Consider the following 21,047-nt stretch of genomic DNA (forward strand, 5'->3'; position numbering starts at 1 on the left):
GGGCTGTATACCCTGTCCTGTGATGCTGGGCTTTACACCCTGTCTTGTGATGCTGGGCTGTATGCTCCTTACTCTATGGGTGGAATACAGGGAACGGAGTGGGAGGATTATATAAGGGGTGGGGCATATGAAAGTGGGAGGGGCTGAAAAGGAAGGGAGAGTTCTGGCGCCCCCAATCCTAAAACTTCACCAGCTGCCACTGACCTGGACAGGAGCGGTGGTGGTGCCTGCATATACAGGAACCTGTCCTTTCCATTTTCCCATTGCAACACTGAAATAAACATAGAGTCCTTGAAAAAGTCAGTGTTCACACTAGTGCCATCCACTCTTTCTTTATGTGATTGTGATTAAACAGTGGGTAAACATGCAATGGAGACTGGTCCCACAAAAATGATCCTGGTTGTTTAAAATCTTCATGATGCTATTCAAAATAGAGATTTTGAAATTCTGAACTGTTTGATTGCAATGTGGTCCTTGCTCTTCAAAGCAGTGTAAAACTGGCCAGCAGCAGCACAAATTTAAAAAGCTATATTAGGTCCAAATTAAAAACCGACAAAAAGCACAGGTAGGTGTTTTACTACAAGGATTAAGAGACCTCAGAAGACACAACAGTGTATAATAGTGTATAATTGTAATGATGTAGTATAGCGGCCAGCAGTAGGACAATTTTAGTTGAAAAGGCTAGGCTAAATTTACTAAAGACAAAGAGGTTGATTTACTAAAACTGGAGAGTGCAAAATTTGGTGCAGCGCTACATAGAAATTAGCTTCCAGTATTTTTTTTGTCAAAGCTTAATTGAACAAGCTGAAGTTAGAAGCTGATTGGCTACCATGCCCAGCCGCACCAGATTTGCAATCTCCAGTTTTAGTAAATAAAAGTGTGCAGAATAATTTAAAAAGCAAATTTAGTACAGATAAAGCACAGGCATGGAGTGTTACTACATTTTTGCCATAGGCCTGTTTATTCAGCAGTAATTTGGATATTACTTAACTCATTTTTGCCGAGCTCACATGTATATGTGGCATCAAGGAGGTGGGCCTTTTTCAAATCCTTCAAATATACCATAAAGTAATATATAATATATAATGTGATATATAATAAATAGTGTGATATCCTAAATTAACCAATCCAATGAATATGTAAGAAAAGTTATTTTATATTAATGTCCATGCATATATAAATCTTGCAGGTTCCTTTAAATAGCTGGGAAAAGCATTAGCCAGCATCAAACACTATTGTGGAATCACTTACTCTATTCAAGAATATTAGCCCAGACGTAATGTTCAAAAAGAGAAAAAAGAGCACGTAGTGCTCTCCATGTAAGAAGAACAGTTCCTTATTTAAAATAAATACACTTACAGTACATGCAGTGAAAAAGGGAGCAACTCACCACATAAAGTCTACATTGGGAAGCTGCTCATAAATGCAGCCACACACTGGAAAATACTGACATGCTAATCAACAGTCCAAAAAAAAATCTTTACCCAGCTTTACCCATTTATTTGGTTCTCATTTTTTTCTTTTTTACCATATATATGGGTGGGACCAGAAGATAGGAAAATAGAAGCCCTTGTGTTTTTCACATCTCCAACAAAACGGGGAGCACTGTGGAAAGAGTTTATGTAGAGTTTTGGGGGCATGGTACTAACAAAAGGGATTTTAAAGGCTGCTTCCCGAATAGTACTAGAGAGGAAGGCACTGTTGGAAAGGAAGTATGTTTTTGCTGTAATTTTGTGTCGCTTGGCTTTGAAATAGCTTGGGAAAGCATAGGTAGAAGAGAAAGCATATGTGGCATGGAGGAGCCCAGTGTATATTAACAGAAGGTAAAATGGCACAAAGGATGTTTGGAGCAAATCACCAGAAGATAATCGGTTTTCCTACTGAGCATATCAGTTGAAATTTGAATGCGGAGGATTGATTTCCCCACCTTTGGTTCTAAAAACGCATACAGATCAATGTTATATCCTATGAGCAACATAAAATAGTCCTTAACTATTCAGTAACAGCTCTGATACTGGAGCTGATAAATATTTATTGGTCCTGATTGATGGTGTGATGTTATTGGCATAACAGACCTCTGTGTTGCCCCATAACAAACCAATCACATTCATGTATTTGCTATTTAGCTTTCATTTACCACAGCAGGTTAGAATCTATATATTGAAAAGTTTTGATAAATGAGATTGTATTTTTGTATGAACATTATGTTTTTTTGTGAATGCAGTTTATTTTAATTTTATTTTAGAGCATATTCATATTCTTCTTGGTGAAGTACAAGCCTCTGAAGTACAATAATGTATATACATACCCACCATGGGGTTATGGAATAGGCTGGATGATGGCCCTTTCATCAATGGTGTGCATTCCACTGTGGATAATCGTAAAGGTGTGGAAGACTGAAGGAACTTTATCTGAGGTAAGATGATAATACCAATTACAGGACATCCGGATTCTTCCTTGCATACATTGTTTATATCAATCTTGCAATCTAAATTTAACAAAATATGTTATTTTTCATACTATGTAAATAATATTTTTTGAAAAAAAATCTACAATTTCAGTGCCAAATGACAAGTTGTTTCATTACTTCACAACAGTTTTACTCATTGGTGTTCTTCGAGGATAGTCTCCAGCTCTGGCTTTCTGGTGCTGTTCTCACTTTTATCTTATTTGGGGTTAAACTTAAAACCAGTTTGTGACAGACTCACCCGGGACAGAGGCTTTTGGAGGGGACTGAATGCTAGCCTCTTGCCTGCTGTTTATGGGCCCTGGCATTTGGGGGAACGATGCTCTTTGTGAGCTGTATGCCTGGGGACCCTTGAGGTGGTGTTACTTTAGATTCAGGCCCATGTCCCCCAAGACACACAGACTCTGGGAACCCTGTATATGTCATATTAGAAATAGTGACTGATTCATACTGTTGGGACACATACTGTTAGATGCTAATGTCATCATCTCCAGCCACCTGCCTGTTGTCTTCTATAATGTAAATGAGTCTAGTCTGGCTTGCCACAGCTTCTAAGAGTATTTTCACCCATTGTTGTTTGTGCTAATTAACCTTGCTATTGTATAAAGGAGTTCTGTGTTGATGTTTATGATAATGTATGATAATGTACTGTGTGAAGCCCGGTGACAACAAGTCTGACCTGTAGTGAAATCCTGATTAATCATTACAATGCATAGGAGTGTAGGACGTTATGTTACATTGGTGGCAAGCAGTGGGACGCTTCCTGCAATCTGGGACATCCAAACTTCCACCTGGATCCAAGGTCCTGATAGCAGGAGAGGAGAGGTACAGATACCAGCCACCATGGAAGAGGAATTCAGAAGGAGGTTGCGAGAGATGCAGATACAGCACAGAGGACCAGTATCAGAGCAGGTCCTGCTGGGATGGTTTGATTCTATCCGCTGTGAACTCTGGAAGGAAGCGCTAGCCCATGAGCAGCGACACCAGGGAAAAGTTCTCCCCTCCATCCAGGAAAGGTACTGGTCACAATATGGATTGCGGGTGCTGTTTTTGGGAGAAAAACCGCACAAGGAGCAGACAGCTGAATTAAGCAGGCTGGTCTGGGCAGAGATGCGGCTGGATGAGAGCTACAGAGCCCTCCAGTGGCAGGTATCCCAAGCATGCCCTTGGATAGCGGATAACATCCCAACGGAAGGCTTTGACTATGGCGGCCTGGGACTGTTGTATGTGAAGCTGACAGGGGACAATAACTTTGGGAGTGATTTGGAGTGGCGGTTGGATGAAATCATGGATTTCAGAGAAGAGTTCCTGAACATCTCGGAAGTGTACTGGGCACTGGAAGATATAGAGTTTCTGGTCGTTCAGGAATAGGAGCTGGAGATGTGAGCTGTATGCCTGGGGACCCTTGAGGTGGTATTACTTTAGATTCAGGCCCATGTCCCCCAAGACACACAGACTCTGGGAACCCTGTATATGTCATATTAGAAATAGTGACTGATTCATACTGTTGGGACACATAATGTTAGGTGCTAATGTCATCATCTCAGGCCACCTGTCTGTTGTCTTCTATAATGTAAATTAGTATAGTCTGGCTTGCCACAGCTTCTAAGAGTATTTTCACCCATTGTTGTTTGTGCTAATTGACCTTGCTATTATATGAAGGAGTTATGTGTTGATGTTATGATGAGCTTGATGACAACAAGTCTGACCTATAGTGAAATCCCGATTAATCATAACAATGCTCAGGAGGGCATGGAGTCAGATCTGCTGCTTTAAGGGATTAGTTAATTAGCTCTTGTCAATTCTGTTTCTGGTTACAGTTGTATTGTTAGAGTAATATGAGCAGGAGGGAGGAACCTCCTCTTTTACTGTATATAAGACTTGTGTTTTGGTTCTAATAAAAGAGTCCATGTTCAGCAACTAAACAAGTATTGTCTTGTTTTGTGCTTGTTAGTGGTTGGAATATCTGATATCTATATTCAGACTGGGAGGAAGTGGTATATGACGAAAGCACTCAAGCGGAATGTGGGACATTTTGTTACACAGTTTTTCCAGTTAACTTACCCAATGTCCTGATAGGATGTAATATGCAGAATGTAAACAGATACATAATTATCCTGCACCATAGCCAACTCTTTTTTTTCTTTTTTAAAGCCTATAGGGTGCAGGTTTTACCTCTGTTATATGGGATATAGCTTTGTGATGAGTCATATGTTTATGAAGAGAGTAACATACCCTTGAGACATGTTGGCTTTAAAAAGAAGTATGTCTAACAAAATAGTTAAGTGTAATGAGGTGTATGTCACCTCCTGGATCGCTGACTGTTCTTTACAATTTACACATTTATTCATACTAGGAAGTAAAGCAAAAGTGTTCCATTACAAGGCTTCGTGTACACCTACTTTGACCGCCGGCTGTGGGAAAACACAAAATGCCTCAAAATCTTAATTCTACTGTGATTTTGCCGCATTTTGCGGCTGGTGGTCAACACGTTCCTATCCTTCTTCCATGATTCTTCCACATTCAGGAAAGGGAGGTTGAACCTGCCGTAACCAAAGCAGCACCTTAACTCTGCTAAAAGCCTATGTGTACATTGACACATAGGCTTTGATGAAATTGAGTTGAAGTTTTAGGAGCTTTGGGAGCTTTGGGAGCTTTGGGAGCTTTGTTGAAAAAGATGCCAAAAGCTCCTAAACTCAAGTTCAGGAGCTGTGTTGTACATGAAGCCTAATGCCGCGTACACACGGTCGGATTTTCCGATGGGAAATATTGGATGCGAGCTTGTTGTGGGAAAGTCCGACCATGTGTATGCTCCATCGAACATTTGCTGTCGGACTTTCTGCCAACAAATGTTTGATAACAGGTTCTCAAATTTTCCGCCAATAAAACTTTGTTGTTGGAAAGTCGGATCACGTGTACACAAGTCCGTCGCACAAAAGTTCACGCATGCTCGGAATCAAGCAGAAGGAGTTATTGAACTTCCTTTTTCTCAGCTCGTCGTACGTCTTGTACATCACCACATTCCCACATTCGTAATTTTTGGCCAACATTTGTGTGACCGTGTGTATGCAAGACAAGTTTGAGCCAACAACCTTCAAACAAAAATCCACAGTTTTGTTGGCGGAAAGTCCGATCATGTGTACGGGGCATTAGAGTTGCAGCTCTTTTACACACAAACTGCATGTCCAACCATTCTTTTCCTTTTATATTATATATTTGTATTCTGCAAATCGATTCATAGAATACAAGGTTTTCAGTTCATCGACAAGAAGAAAGGAGGAGCAGAGAAATGATGGTGTGGCTTTTGTGTAAGGGAACCACAAGTGTCCTCCTGGAGCACCAGAGGTATAGTGAAAGCTGTACTGCCCAGCATGAATAAAAGTGTATATTGTAAAGAACATCCAGTGATCAAGGAGGTGGCATACACTTCAATATACTTAAAGTGGTTGTAAAGTCAGAAGTTTTTTTAATCTTAATGCATTCTTTGCATTAAGATAAAAAGCCTTCTGTGTGCAGCAGCCCCCCTCAGCCCCCCTAATACTTACCTGAGCCTCTATCCAGCAATGTCTACGAGTGCCTCGGTCATCCCAGGACTTTCCCTCCTGGCTGGCTGAGACACAACAGTGGCGCCATTGGCTCCTGCTGCTGTCAATTAAAGTCAGTCAGCCAATGGGAAGAGAAAGGGGGTGAACCTGGGTCTGAATAGACACAGGGAGCTATGGCTTGGCTTGGGTGCCCCCAGAGCAAGCTGCTTGCTCTGGGGGCACTCACAAGGAGGGAGGGGCCAGAAGAGCCAAAGAGGCACCCGAGAAGAGGAGGATCTGGGCTGCTCTGTGCAAAACAAACTGAACAGAGAAGGTAAGTATGACATGTTAGTTATTTTTATTAAAAAAAGTGACTTTATAATCACTTTAACTATTTCTTACCCCGTAGATTTTAAATAAACATCTTTTTCTCAAATTTATTTAACCACTTTCACCCCCTTTCCTGCCCAGGCCAATGTTCAGTTTTTTAGCACTGTCACATTTTGAATGATAATTGCATGGTCATGCAACACTGTACCCATATAAATTTTGTATAATTTTTTTTACACAAATAGAGCTTTTGATTGGTGGTATTTAATCACCACTGGGTTTTTAATTTTTTGCAAAATAAGACTTTTTCAATAGTTTAAAATAAAAAAAGTTTAAATAGTTTAAAATAAAAAAGCAGCTCTGACTATCCAGCAATGTTCCTCACAATAATTGCTTTCCTCCACTGGATGTTCACAGTCTTCTGGGTAACACCCAGTGTCATTCATCCAAGAAGACCGAGGCTATAATGTGGGACAGGCTGTCATGGAGAGTGCAAACATGGTACCCTGCACTCACAGTGTAATATGGCAGAGAGTGGTGCAGACGTCATCACATTTTCTTTGCTTTATAAACATTTATTAGCTTGACTTGCCCTTTTTTTACATTTGTGTACAACTAACTCAAAAACTACATTTTTTGCAGAGATTCAAAAAGTTGATATTACCCAGCCCAGACTTGAAAATGAGAGGGCAACTTACAGCTGCTGCCTGTACAAATGCCATCAACGACTGTGACGCCAGGCTTACAGGTGATGGAACCATATCGGCCATTACAGAAAAAGAAACTCACTTCTAAAAGGATATTTTATTTTCTGGCTGTTGTTTTGTAAAATAAGATATATTGAAAAGGATAAAATATTATTACACGGAGACTAATAGAGGCTCACTTGTTTCACACAGATTTTAACATGTTTAAAAGTGCACATTGTATACTGTTTAAAGTGATTTTTAATTATTATATAAGTGACTGATTACAAAAAAAAAAAAAACAGTATTGTATGTTCTTTTAGTGCCAAGTTTATGTAATAATGTGATACTGGTTAATGTTTTATATAGAGCTTTAGACACATGTATAGTGTGTTGTAAAATTTTTATACTTGGATTTTATGAAGCATGGTGTTTGTATAGAAACTTCTTCTAATCTACTGTACACAAAGTTGACCATTCCAGTTTTTAATGCATGCCTGTAAAAAAGCCTCTTTTCATATTTTCCAAGTTCTATACCAATATCCCTTTTCAACACCAATCCTCTGAATGCCAGTGTATGTCCTAAACCATCACTGTGGTTTTGGTTTGTCCAAGGTAAAATAAAAATAAAAAATGTGCTACTTATTGCTAATTTATAACTCAGTATATACCCATAATGTCTTACCCTCTTATATTGTTGATTCTGAACGTTCTCTACAGTGACACGCAAATCTGATAGCAGAGTCAAAATGATCAATGACATAAACAAAATGTTCTGTATTTCCTGAACCCTGAAGTATCTATTGCACCTATGGATTGTTTCAGATTTTGTTTATTGTTTGTGCAAAAAGAATGCTTCTTCTTTACTGCCTCTCCACTGAATTCTGTAAGCACAGCTATTCATGTAGTTCTTTTAAAGCAAAATATAATCTTCGAACTTTTATTTTTGGGCTTATGCATTAAAAGCCTACACAATGATAAGGGAAGAAGAAAGGAATTTAATTGTATTCACAGAGTAAATTACAGCAACAAAGTAAAGGTGTTGTTGGTTGTAATGAAAGGACACCCCTAAATACACTTATAACATATTTTTAATTATATTACGAACTTGTATTGCTTTACTTGAAACTTGTATATCTTTTTTTTTTAGAAAGTATATAAGTAATATATTAATATACAGTTTCTAGCCCAATAGGAGAATAATATTTTTGAATAATGAAAGGGATAAGTAAGTTGCAGTGTTTTCAGACATGACCCTATTTGTGGGGAAGTGGTTTGCTGGATAAGATATCTTGCAACCTGTCATGTTCACACATAAGTTTGTATCAGCAAACTCAGAGATCAGCAAACTCTGACATGACCATTCAGTGGTGCACTGATTAACCCTAGCTGTTATGGTCATTTTCAGTGAACACTATTGAATATATTGCAATATAATAGATACATTCAGCAATATTGCAGAACATTTGTATCAGTAGTGAAGGTTATATTCATCTTCATATGATTTAAAATTAGTATACCATGATAGAAAATAAGCAGCTCCTAACCCCTGAATTAAACATACATAAAGAAACCTGTTTTTTTTAATACAACTTCATCATTAGTAAAGTCATCCTTGAATAAATCCCCACCTCCCTGAGTGCAGCCCACCTGGGATAAAACTTGGCTTCCTCTCCAATCCAGTATTTTTTTTTGCTTTGACAATATCTCAGATGACTCCTTTTTTTATATTGCATATGTGCTGCATTCATTCCAATGGGCAAGCCATACTCATGCAAGCTCCCAATGGTCCCTCTGAGTACAACTTATTCATAGGAATGAAAGGGGTGGTGATGCACATGCACAGTATGAAGAGGAAGTGGCTAGGATCTTGCCAGAGAAAAGATTAATGATCATGTAAATATTCAAGGAGCTGACAGAGTTATTAAAGGACAGGTTCACTAAAGGTCCACTCGATTTGGTTTCAATGTAAACAGAATCATTGCCTTGAAACTTTTGCGTGGCCCTAGAATCAGAAGGTGGCTACTGTTGATGGAGGGCAGAATTACTCCTTAAACTGGTGTCTTCCTTGATGACATATAACTGTTTAAGCTTTTGCCCTATCAGTTCTGGTTGAGAATGTTCTCACTTCAGTAGCAGTAGGTAGGTAGGCAGTAGGTCACATTCCTGTTCAGGGGTGGTGACTTCAATTACACTGAAGCTGACGAGTTGTTGGTAACCTGTACTTCCTAGTCTAGTAAATATTATTATAATTATTATTATTATACAGGTTTTATATGGCGCCAACAGTTTGCGCAGCGCTTTACAAGATTAGGGCAGACATTAGTTACATTACAATTTGGTACAAGAGGAATCAGAGGGCCCTGCTCGTTAGAGCTTACAATCTAAAAAACACATACTTTATACTATATATTTATATGTAACATTATTTTGAAATGTACCTTTTATAGAGGTAGACTTAACGGCAGATTATCAAGTAAAAGTTGCAGAACAGTTGCAGGTTAATTTACTAAAGGCAAATTGACTGTGCATTTTGCAATGTACAGTTGCACTCTGCATGTGCAATTGCTCCAGAGCTTAGTAAATGAGGTAAAGTTTCACTTTACAAAGAATACCCAATCACATGCAAGGAAAATTAAAAAACAGCTTTTTTGATTAGAAATGATTGGATGATAGAAGTCAGCAGAGTTTCTGCTCATTTACTAAGTTCTGGAGCAACTGTTCTTGCAGAGTGCAACTGCACTTTGCAAAGTGCACAGTCTATTTGACTTTAGTAAATCAACCCCCTTATGTGCACATTTATGCATTGGTCATTTAAAGATAGACAATCTGTACAGCAGATATTTAAATAATGTTAGCTTTTTGTATGTGACTGAATCATATGGACTTAAAGTGTATTTCCAATTTTAAAGTCACATTTTTATATGCTCTTTTCTGGATACTCCAGCACTGAAAAACCCTACTTAGTTCTCTTTGTTTATGAGGGGACTGAGGAGCTGCTTTTCCAATAATTAACCCTGTCTGTACTGTGCTGACAGATCTCATTATCAGTTGTAGACTAGATTTGAACACTGTCTGTCCTAACAAAGGGTTCAAGATTTAGAAGCTCATGAAGTTCTAAGGCTCACACTTAACTTGTAGAGAAATGATTGCAGTTAGCCATGATTCCTTCCCCTAAGAAACATCTAAAAGGTAAGAATGATTTTTTTTGTTTTTAGGTATGTTTTGTGAATAGGAATACATAGCACAAAACACATAGTGGGGTTTTCCCAAAGTTGACTGCAAAAGTTGAAATACACTTTAAGTAAATCTGATCTGTCCTATAAAGTGCCTAAGGCAACAACAGTGCCTGAAAGCAACAGTCTTCAAATTAAGTCCTGCTTCCCTGTGGAGTACCTTGAAATCCTAGACACAGGTTGAACACAGGTCATTAATTTCTTTTCAAATTAAGAATATGCCCCACCATCCTTTGGCCCCATGCTGTTTAACTGTCAAAGCTAGAGTCTCAGTGACTATTAAAGGCATATTTATTTGACAGTGGAAAGACCAGAAACAGAGTGTCAGAGGTGACGGGGCTTAACCTTAACTTAGGGCCATATGTACATTCTGGGCCTAGAATCTAAGGGGCTCCACTGGGACACAAATACCAATTTAAACTCTTATGCAAGTAAATTGCCTGTCCATCAGCACTAGTGTGCCAGATGAAGTTTCAAAAGTTTCAAAATGAGCAAACACAGTAGGGCAGTGGCAGTATCAATAACTAAATTAAACTTTATTGGCTGCTATGTATTATTACACTTAGAACAATACTACAGTATTTTCAGCCTAAACAAAATAAAATATTCAAATATTTCTATACTTTTTTTAATAGTATTATGTAGACAGCATTGGAAATTAGATTATTTGGAACTTATTTTACATACTAGGATTGCTTTGTTGCAATACGGTAAAATGTCCATGAATAAGTTGTCTTATCAGAAGTCTTTTATACAGTCTGCCATGATCTGTTATATATCAAATGTCTTTATAAACATAACTTTACTTATATACTGTATATTTATTATATAATGTATTGATTAAGTGCAATACATTTACTTTTAATGAAATTTAATGTATATAGAAGTATACTTTTAATCATTATTTATGGCAAATCTGTTTCAAAAACCACCAGCTGAAGATTTCCAATACAGTATATCGATTGTATAAATTTTTTTGCTTCAATCAATTCAATATCAATTAATAAATCACTAAAATGTTACTTTTTTAAACTAACATTACATTTATAGATGAAAAACTACATTTGAATTCTGTGCACAGTTTTATTCTGTGCATGAAAACATATAACTGCTTAAAAAATGTTTAGCAACTTGACTGTTAAGGTTTTCAAAAATAAGGCTAACTATACACAAATTGTGTGCTTAAAACTCAAAGCAATATAATTCAGTTATTGTGTAATACATGATATAGGATATATAATTCAGTTATGGTGTTATATGAAACATTTTAAACACAAGTGACAAATGTTTATTGGAAGCTATTGTTGTTTTGTTCTTGTTAATACTGTAGAACACAGAATTATAGTGATGGTGTTTTGTATTACACAAAAAAAATGATGCTGCCAAACAGTGTGCATTTATTTTCACATAAGTTCACTAGAAAATCAAAGAGACAGATAAATACATATATTAATAATATATTCAGATATTCAATAATATATTGTAAATACATAGAATTGTGGACTAAGTCAGCTGTACCATTATATTTTTAAGCATTATATTTTTATTTAAAAATAATTTTACAACAATAGTTTTAGTATCATAGCTAACATTATTAATTCTAGGTTATAAATTGTTCATTTAAGTCAAAGAAATAATGCATTTCTATATTTTTGTTACACTTATCATGAGCACAATGTAAAATGTAATGATTCGTTAGCTGCTACTTGTAAATTGGTAAAAGTAAATTCAAAGTTTAAGTTTTGGTGTATTTGTTATAAATATAGCAAAATTTTTACCTCTGAACAGCTGAACTCAATATCCTTTAGTGCCCAAAAAGATACAAGCTAGAACCTTTTCTAATACTTATAACTCTCAATCTTTGTTAGAATGGTCATTCTAAGCTTTCCATACTTCCACAATGGGTAAACCAAGATAAAGAAAAAACTTAAACTGTGAATCAAATTTGACAAATTGTTAAAAATGTAAAACTAGGACTAACAACATGAACTGTTGTCCTGGTTAAAATTGCAGCAAAAAAAAATGATTAAAATGCTAGTTTTACCTGTAATGCCCCATTATAAATTACTTTATAAAATTTCACAATGATAAGTTAATCAAAGTGCATGCAATGACAAAGTTTTTCTTTTTTAGTTTTTGGATAAAGTAGAGGAGAATTAGACATTCTGTCACGTTTGTTTTACCCCATCTGTTCTCCTGTCACAGAAATAGAAAGTGAGGGGAAGTCCAAAATGTTATAGTAGACATTAGAGGAAGATGATGTTGTGGATTTTCTTTTTATTTGCTGTTGGATTCCCAGGACAAAAATTAAAGGGAAGTCTCAAGAACAGGACACAGACAGCACAAAAGAGATCATAGGGGTTATAACCCTTCCCTATTCCATTCAAAATGAAATAAAGAGGTTTGCCTAAACATATAATTCAAGCATGATATTTAATGTTTAACATGAGATCAGACAGATGATTAAAATTAATGTATTCCAAACATGTTCATCGGGTTAATATTGCCCAATGTGTGTTTGTGTTCATGTCAGCATTATGAAAACTATATTTTGAGACCAACTACATCCATGTCAAAGAATATGATTATCTACCAAAGTACAAACTTCCAAACTACAGTATAGTGGCCTGTGTTAAAACATGACTGGCTGCTATTGGAAGCTGTGCATTAATATTTCATTAGTTCATTAAAGTGTTAACTTTTGTAAAAAGCAATTATAGTTCTGGCAAGAAAAATTCTATGTAGTTTATAAATGGATGAGCAATGAAATTAGATACCAGCATGATTTAATACGATACTTCCTAGTTCAAGTGTGATGCCTAGATACAGATGATCCCTTCTAAACCAAGTAACTTTGCCAAACTGAAATTATAATACCAAGAGTGCCTACATTTTCTATTGAAGAGTAAAGGGTGTCAATTTGTGGACATTTCAAATAAACTAGAAAATGTGACTACTCAAAAACAGGTCTATCAAGTAGTGAAATGTAGTTTCAAGCATTCCATAAATGTGAGTCAAAGTTTTGCATCATAGGAATAGACAATCAAAAATATTTCTGGCAGATTAAAAGTAATATTTAATTAAGGTTTATTAAGCGCATTTATCAACAATCATGTGTGCAGTGTAGTGTGCTATGATAACCAATTAGAAATCATTTACTAACTAAACTAACTGCGGTAAATTGAAAGGTGATAGGTCACTACTATAAGTACATTCTGTGAATCAATGCCATTGTTTGCACTGCCTTATTGAATGTAAATATTTACTTTTAGAAGGTGCCCACTAAAATAAAATAAGTGAGCTCATATGGCAGCCGCCTGGGTAGAAATTTGTAACTGTCTCTCTTCACCAATGGAGGGACCAAAAAAGCAAACCTAACGTCCACAGTACTTAAGAGAGTGATTTGAACTCCTTTACAGGTGCTTTCATTCTCACAATGCTCAACTGATCTTGTTATAGGTTTGTTGTTTTTGGCCTTCTCGATTGGCCAGTCAGTGATAATGTAGCTCCCATGCATCCACATGGTAACTCATTAATTTTGGCACCAAGGCATGGCAAGATTGTACTCCTCACTGCACATACCATGTTTACAATCTAAAGCAGTTTGTTAGCAGCCAAGTAAAACCATAATTAAGAAGCATTTGTTGTAATGAGACATAGTATGTCTCTTCTACAATAAAAGCTTTTCATGGTAACAATTCTTTCTTAAAGTAAGGTTCAACTTTACTTTAAACATCATTTGGAAGAAGAGATTTTAGGATATTTTTCAGTCAGAGTATAACCCCCATTGAAGCTTATGTACACAATGAGAAAGTATCATAGTTCCGCCTGAACTATACTTGATGGATGCTAGGTGGACTGGATGTCCAAGAGGCTGCTTCTAGGGTAAAGGTAAAGGCATGCACTGATTATGTAGCTTTTGTCCTGTCCTCTAGCATATTTGTAGAGCTCAAAAAAGCCTAGAAGCTGAATAAATCTGTTCCATTTGCTTGAAATGGAGTGTGGATCTGGCTTAGGAATGCCAATGGACCCAAGCCTTTGAAAATCGAAACATAAAAAAGTATTTTATTCATACTGCAGAATTATTAGCTATTATACATCTTTATACACTATGACTACGCTGACAGACTCAGGACAAAATATATTTAATACTGTGAATTTTACAATGACATTACTGAATTATCTCTAATTTTTGATCTACATTGGTAAATATTTGATATTTTGCGAATAAGCATATAACGTGTCATATACTGTTTATGAGCAAGTATAATTCATAGTTTTGATCTTTGTATAGTACACTTAAGCAATAAAAGATAATTAAAGCTTTGTGTAATAAAAATAGATTTAAAAATTTAAGAAAAAGTAATATAAGGGCTGCAAAACTTTGGTTAACTCCTATATACGTAAACATTACTATTTTATGTATTCTTAGACCAAATAAAATCAGGTTATCCTCTAACAGTATATAGCTAGATTATAAATGCAATTAATTATATTCTAGCACTTGACAAGGACAGGTTTTTATTATAGCCTTCATGAAGCAGCTATAGGCACATAAACCTGATGTCATACACATTTGCAAAGAAGTAGACACTCTTTACTTGGGAAAGTAAATGGTCACTTAGCTTTGTAAATAAAGTTAAAACAACCCTTTTGCTATAAATAATTGTTTAAACTAAGGCCTGTTTGTAAAAGAAGACAGCGCATGCTCTCCCTTCCTGCTACCTGAGCTGTCTCACTTTAAAGCTGAAAATGCACTGATGCTAAAATTCCACATAATACTTCATGCACACAGACAATCTAAGACATAAACTTTGCTCCAACATAAAATCCCTGGGTGTTTTCTTCACCCAGAGAGGTGACATTTGTCATGTACAACCACCCACAGAAGTGAAGTGCTATTGTGCATTGGCATAGGCATATATTCCCTGAACACAAAATTTCCATGTTCAGGGAATACCTCACTTCAAAGAGTGTTGATCTCTTAGGTCTTCTACAGCTCTCAATTGTTTCTCCTACTTACCTCCACATCACTACTGTATCCTATGCATGCACCCCTATAGCTAGCTAATCTTAATGAAAGTTAATTTGGATGGGTTACATTTTATGGATTAGTTGCTATTGTTTTCCCAAGATTGGGGATGAGGTTTGGGTTAGCTGCTACCAAAGGATTTGTGAAGTTCATGCATCATAAGTTTTTTTGGCCAAAAACATCACAGGTTTTCAGGCAGAGATAAGAAACAACCTGCAATGCAGTGCATAGCCTTTGGGTCTGGTTATCTAACTCACAAGAGGCATTAATCTGAAGAAATTGATAACCCATCCCACTTTCTTTAAAAGAGTGGGCTAACAGCAACCATATTGTCAGTGTGTGTTAAAGCTATAGGGGAAATTAAATTTTTTTTGTTAAATTTTGGAATTGGTACCTATGGCAGTGCCCAGCTTCCCATGCCTTTTGTTTGTCAATAGCCTTACAAATGGCCAGAATTGAATAACAAGAATCACCCCATATAGACTTTAATGGGGTTCACTGCAGCATTCACAAACCTCAAACAAGTTTTGCAAAACTTTTCATTAACCAAACCCAGTCAGATTCACTCCTTCTTACCCAAGAAAAGCCAGGAACTGGGAGAACTAAACATTTTACAAACATGCATGATCAGCAGGTTTTAAATGATTGTTAGGTATGACAAACACTTCCTGACCTCCAACATTTCTATAGGGTAAATGTAACAGATGTGTTGTCAGATAGTGACCACTCTCATTGGAGACTATCTTTCAAGTCTTAACATAATAGAGTATATATTTTTTTTGCAAAAAAAGTTTTTAATGTCCTAGAACATTTCTGGTTGTTAATAACATTTTCCTGTTGTAGGAAAAATATGGAGCAGTAAGCTTACACTATGTATCAGAGTTTTCATCAGTAGGACATTCATTTTCATTTATATTGCACAAGTAGGCATGGTGGTATTCTGGAACTATTGTGATACACAGAAATATTTTATTGACAACAGCAACACCATGTGATTATGGTCTATGGCATGTATTGGTTATGCCTTGATTAAAAATAAATGGCATGAACATGATATCATTCACAATCATCTAGTACAGCTGATAGTTATATAGTTTTTGATTGGTTGCTTTGGTCAACACCTTCGCAATTTTTTGCGCTTTCTAGAGCCCTGTCCTGCTCAATGCAATAAATCAGTTTTGACATATATATAGGTTATGAATTTGACTATTTCTACCACTTTCCAACCACTGCGTTCTTTCTACAAATATGTTCCAAAATACACTGCTGCCGTTTACCCAGTTTGTGCATTAGTGTTGTATGCGCAATGTTGTTTGACAGTTACCTGTTTGTAATGACAATATGACTTTTTAACCATCTTCTTGCAGGTCATGTATGTTATCCTGTTTCCCCCCATACGTGAAATTTGGTATGGTCTAAGTATTATACATACTAACTGTGATATGTGCTGTTCTTGTACATGTGCCAATTTTATGACTTACTCGTTTAACACTTCACTGATTTTTTAAGAATTTTTTTTTTTTTTTGCGAAATTCCTACTAGAATTTCTTTTTTATGCAAAATGTGAAAATATCTTGTCATCGTGATGACTTTTTTGATATGTGGTAGAAAAAAATATGCCCTTTTATGATGTATTGAACAAAATTAAAGAAAATAAGATTGTAAATGTGTGTACATTTTTTTTAAGGGGTGCTGTATGCGGAACTTGTGAATAAACCACTAAAGAATTACAAAACAATAGAACATTTCATAAGGCAGTACAGTTTACAATAAAGACGAGGAGTGTACACTAACTTGTAGGACCCACTCACATTTCTTGTAAATTCTTTTAATAAACATGGGATTCAGAACAAACTAACAAGTGTCCAGTTACCCAGACAAGGTAAAGTACCATTCAGTGTATATAACCTGGGACTATAATAAAAAGGTGACAGTTTAGTTTTGATATCTTGTCATTTGTCTGTGTAGGTTTGTTAAGGTGAAGCAAAAGCCCTGGACACCTGGAGTGTGAGAAAGGGCAAGGTCTTTTTTAGTAATGTTAGGAAAAATGAAAGGTAAGGAGTATAGGATGTAGAAAAGTGGCCATAAGAAATGAAGGGGGATGGGGGTTAGGGATTGTTGTTTCAGGGTGCAGGGAGTGGGATCTAGACAGGAAAGAAGAGAGAAAGATGGACAGAGAAAAGCATGGGGGAAAGGGTGGCACATAAAAAGGTGAAGCATTTAAAGTGGTTGTACACCCTGTACAACCACTTTCACCCACAGGTAAGCCTAGATTAAGGCTTACCTGTATGTGCTGGAAATATCTCCTAAACCTACATGGTTTAGGAGATATTTACAATTCCCGTACAATTATTTCTTCTGCGCATGCACCGATATATTCGGCGCACTTTAGAAAGGAAACGCTGTACCGTTTCTAGCTGGGGTCATGCCGTGACTGGCAGCTCCCAGTGACGTCACACGACTCTGGCCAGTCACAGAGCTGTTGTCCATGGCCCCAGAAGGAATAGGGCTGAAGATGGACACTTCCAGCCAGCGGGGACATCGCAGGCTTCAGTTTCAGGTAAGTGACTGTCAGGGCTGGGCTCAGCCCTTCCTTCTCTGAGCTGGCTGCTCAGCTGTTGGGTAATTGCCAGCTCCCATCTCTCTCCACAGTTACCCAGCTGTTGTTGATTCTGCTCGTCAGTCCTGCCTACTTAAAGATGTCCAGCTCACTTGATCTCTGCCTTCGTCTTTGTCAACATCACAGAGATTTTCTCCTGCGTTACTGTTGAAGATTTGCTTGGCTGACGTCCCTTCTGGCTCCTGATCCTGCTTACTTCTTTACTTCTGGCTCTCTGATATTGGCTTGGCTGACTACCTGGTTACTGAACTCTGGCTTGTTTTGACCACACTTACTCTGTTTACCTTTTTATTATTATTATTATTAAACAAGTGTGATTTAACTATACTTCTGTCTCGGTCTGATTCATGGTTCCGGTTAGTGACACATAATGGGCTACTATGCGATGCATAGTAGCCCATTATGCTTTACCTTTGCAGGGAAACAAAGAGGAAGAAACATTTCCTCTGGTGGGTTAAGGTGTATGATACATTGGATTATTAATCTCAATAAAAAAGGGCTTTACTATCTGCTGGAAACTTGAAATCAATACAATAGAACCACATACTGTGATATGTGCTGTGTCATGTTTTGCGAGGTGAGGACAAGATCTTCCATTTGCTTAATATCCTCTGCTCTGTGGATCCACAAAGACATTGGGGTGGGGGAGGGGGGCGGATATCTCCATCTTAAAGAATGCAAAATTTTGTGGCATTCAACAAGTGGCAAAGGTTTTAATGGGAATGCTATGATGGTGCAAAAGGAAGATGGTCGGGTCTCTGACCTTTCTCCAAAAGAGTTTAAGTTTCAGGCAGAAACAAAATATGTGGAAGATTAAGCCTTGTCTGAATTGTAGCACTAGCATTTGTCAGGGACTGTTGGGCAAAATTTCCAGATAGTGGGAAAAGTTCTATATCGTCAAGACAAGATTTTATAGCTGGTTTCATGGAATTTGGAACACATTGGAACACATTGAGAAGTGGAGTATCTTCTGGAGAAAGAATGATTTGGAGGTTTCTATCCCAAAATCTGAGGTATGGCACCATTTGGCTCACCTACGGTTAAAAGAGAAGGGTGGAAAGAAGGGAAAGTGAATGTTGTAGTAGAAGGGGCAGCCTTGGCTCGTACCGTTGGAAATTGGGAATAGATCCTATTTACCTTTACTACAGCAGAATGGATGGGCCTAATAACATTTTTGATAAATAAAGCTTTATTACTAAAAGCAAATTTCCTAATTTCTATTGATACTATACATTTTAGTAAATTAATTAAATGGCAATGGGAATTGTATTAGCCACACAAAGTAGAAAGCCCTCTAGCAGAATGTACCCACTCACATCTGTTTGCAGTATATATCCCTGCCTATATATTAAACTTTTGCTGTGAGAGGTCAAAAACAAAACATCCTGAGAACATAAAAGAGATTAAAGGGCACACATTAAAAATGGAAAATTATTTATTATTGTTTTTTTTTTGAAAGAGAGAAAGAACTTTTTTTTTAGCATTTTTCATTGGGTTTGAACCATTTGTAAAACTTGTACATTTTAATTTGTACCAGGACAAATATTGGGAATACATTCCTAATTTAGTGTTGATTGCCAGAGGCAGACATTGCAAGGAGTGTGAGTAAACCACAAGAAGTATAAAAGACACATAAGTCACTAACCAAGAATGTGCTGGATTATAGATTAAGCATTAATATAACAGTAGTAGTTGGTGCAGTATTATCAGATTAGCATAATTCACACTGTGGTAGATTAAAAGCAATGCAGAAATGTAATAAATATTAGGCCATGAGTTTTGGAAGGCATGATTTTATCCTTCCCCTCTTAGCCATTCACAATGAAGTTTATATGTTTATACTATTACCTATATGCCTATCTTTGCGTGTCTCATGTCAGCAGCTCTCCTGGGTACCATGCCATAAAGCTCATGAAACCCATAGCAAGAACTGCTGACATCACAATACTCTGGTAAAAGTTGAACAATAAAAGGCAATGAAAGCCTTGGATGAATGCACAAGTCTTCCATTTCTCACTTTTGATTACTCATTGGAAAAAAGAGATTACGTTTGCACAAACCTATATAACACCGTGTGTGATAAAATCAAATACTGATACATGCAAAAAAATATTGACATTCAAGTCCATGTGGTGAATCATAAAAATAAAAAATAAATAAAAAGGTGTTGACTTTCAAGTCCTTATGATTGGAAAAATATATACTGTATATATAATAAATGGTGATATCAAACATTCAGGTAGAAATTCTGGCTTCCAATTCAGTACTGGTTCATAAGGGGGGGGGGGGGGGGGGCGCTTACCGGATAAGATGGATCCCCAATTACAGACATCAGAAAGTCTCAGCAACCTTTATATTCCTTCCAAGATACCTCCAGGACCGATGTGACACATGCTCAGTAATGGATCCAATCAATCATAGGGCTTCCTCTCAATGCGCTTCCTGGAAGAGTATACCTCCTGACACGGCAGATAGCTGTTGCCTGCAATGCTTCCACACCGCAATAGACAATCTTCCTATTTATCTCCCAAAATCAATTTTGTTTACCAGGCAAAAGAAGAAGAAGAACACGCTTAGTATTGTTGTATTTCCGTTAAAGGCATTTATTGCAAAGACTTTCATGATACACTAACATCCACAAGCGATAAAACGAATTTTGAAACGGCCGCAGCTCAGGCCAGCCAGCTGATGCGTGGCGACACCAGAGACCAGTGCTCCACCCGACGCGCCCCCCCCCCCGCACAAGGCCTCAACTGGGAACAAGTAATTGATTGTCTGCAAACAACAGCTGTACACCACCACAATGTCACCCTTTGAACAACTTTATTGAGCTGACAAGCCACTCTCATACTACCAAGCTCTTCCCCATTTCAATCCAAACCATGCTTAAATTTTGGGGAAAGGAAAGGGTTTTGTATACATTAGCATTTTAAAGATACTTATACCATTATTACAAATTTTATTCAAGAAAACATAATTTCAACATATCTGTGCAACCACCCCCACACCCTTATTCTTATGATTAAAAGCACAACACAAGATTTACTGCATTCCAGAAAGAAGAGATATATATATATATATATATATATATATATATATATATATATATATATATATATATATAATAACCCAAATATTTTGAGGTACAAAAA

At 36.9% G+C, this 21,047-nt stretch overlaps 1 protein-coding gene across 2 annotated transcripts in view; it reads left to right on the forward strand.

The window, feature by feature from the left end:
* The window catches only part of SLC6A11 (solute carrier family 6 member 11), a 473,797-nt gene extending 455,575 nt beyond the window's left edge, over positions 1–18,222 (forward strand). For both annotated transcript variants that reach the window (XM_073592347.1, XM_073592348.1), the window contains 2 exons: positions 2,246–2,416; positions 6,964–18,222. In XM_073592347.1, the coding sequence (XP_073448448.1) occupies positions 2,246–2,416; positions 6,964–7,116 (324 nt within the window). In that variant the 3' untranslated portion in view covers positions 7,117–18,222. The remainder of the gene's footprint in view (positions 1–2,245; positions 2,417–6,963) is intronic.
* The last annotated feature ends 2,825 nt before the right edge of the window (positions 18,223–21,047 follow it).

The sequence above is a fragment of the Aquarana catesbeiana genome, linkage group LG07 (genome assembly GCF_042186555.1).
Source record: "Aquarana catesbeiana isolate 2022-GZ linkage group LG07, ASM4218655v1, whole genome shotgun sequence".
Lineage (NCBI taxonomy): Eukaryota > Metazoa > Chordata > Amphibia > Anura > Ranidae > Aquarana > Aquarana catesbeiana.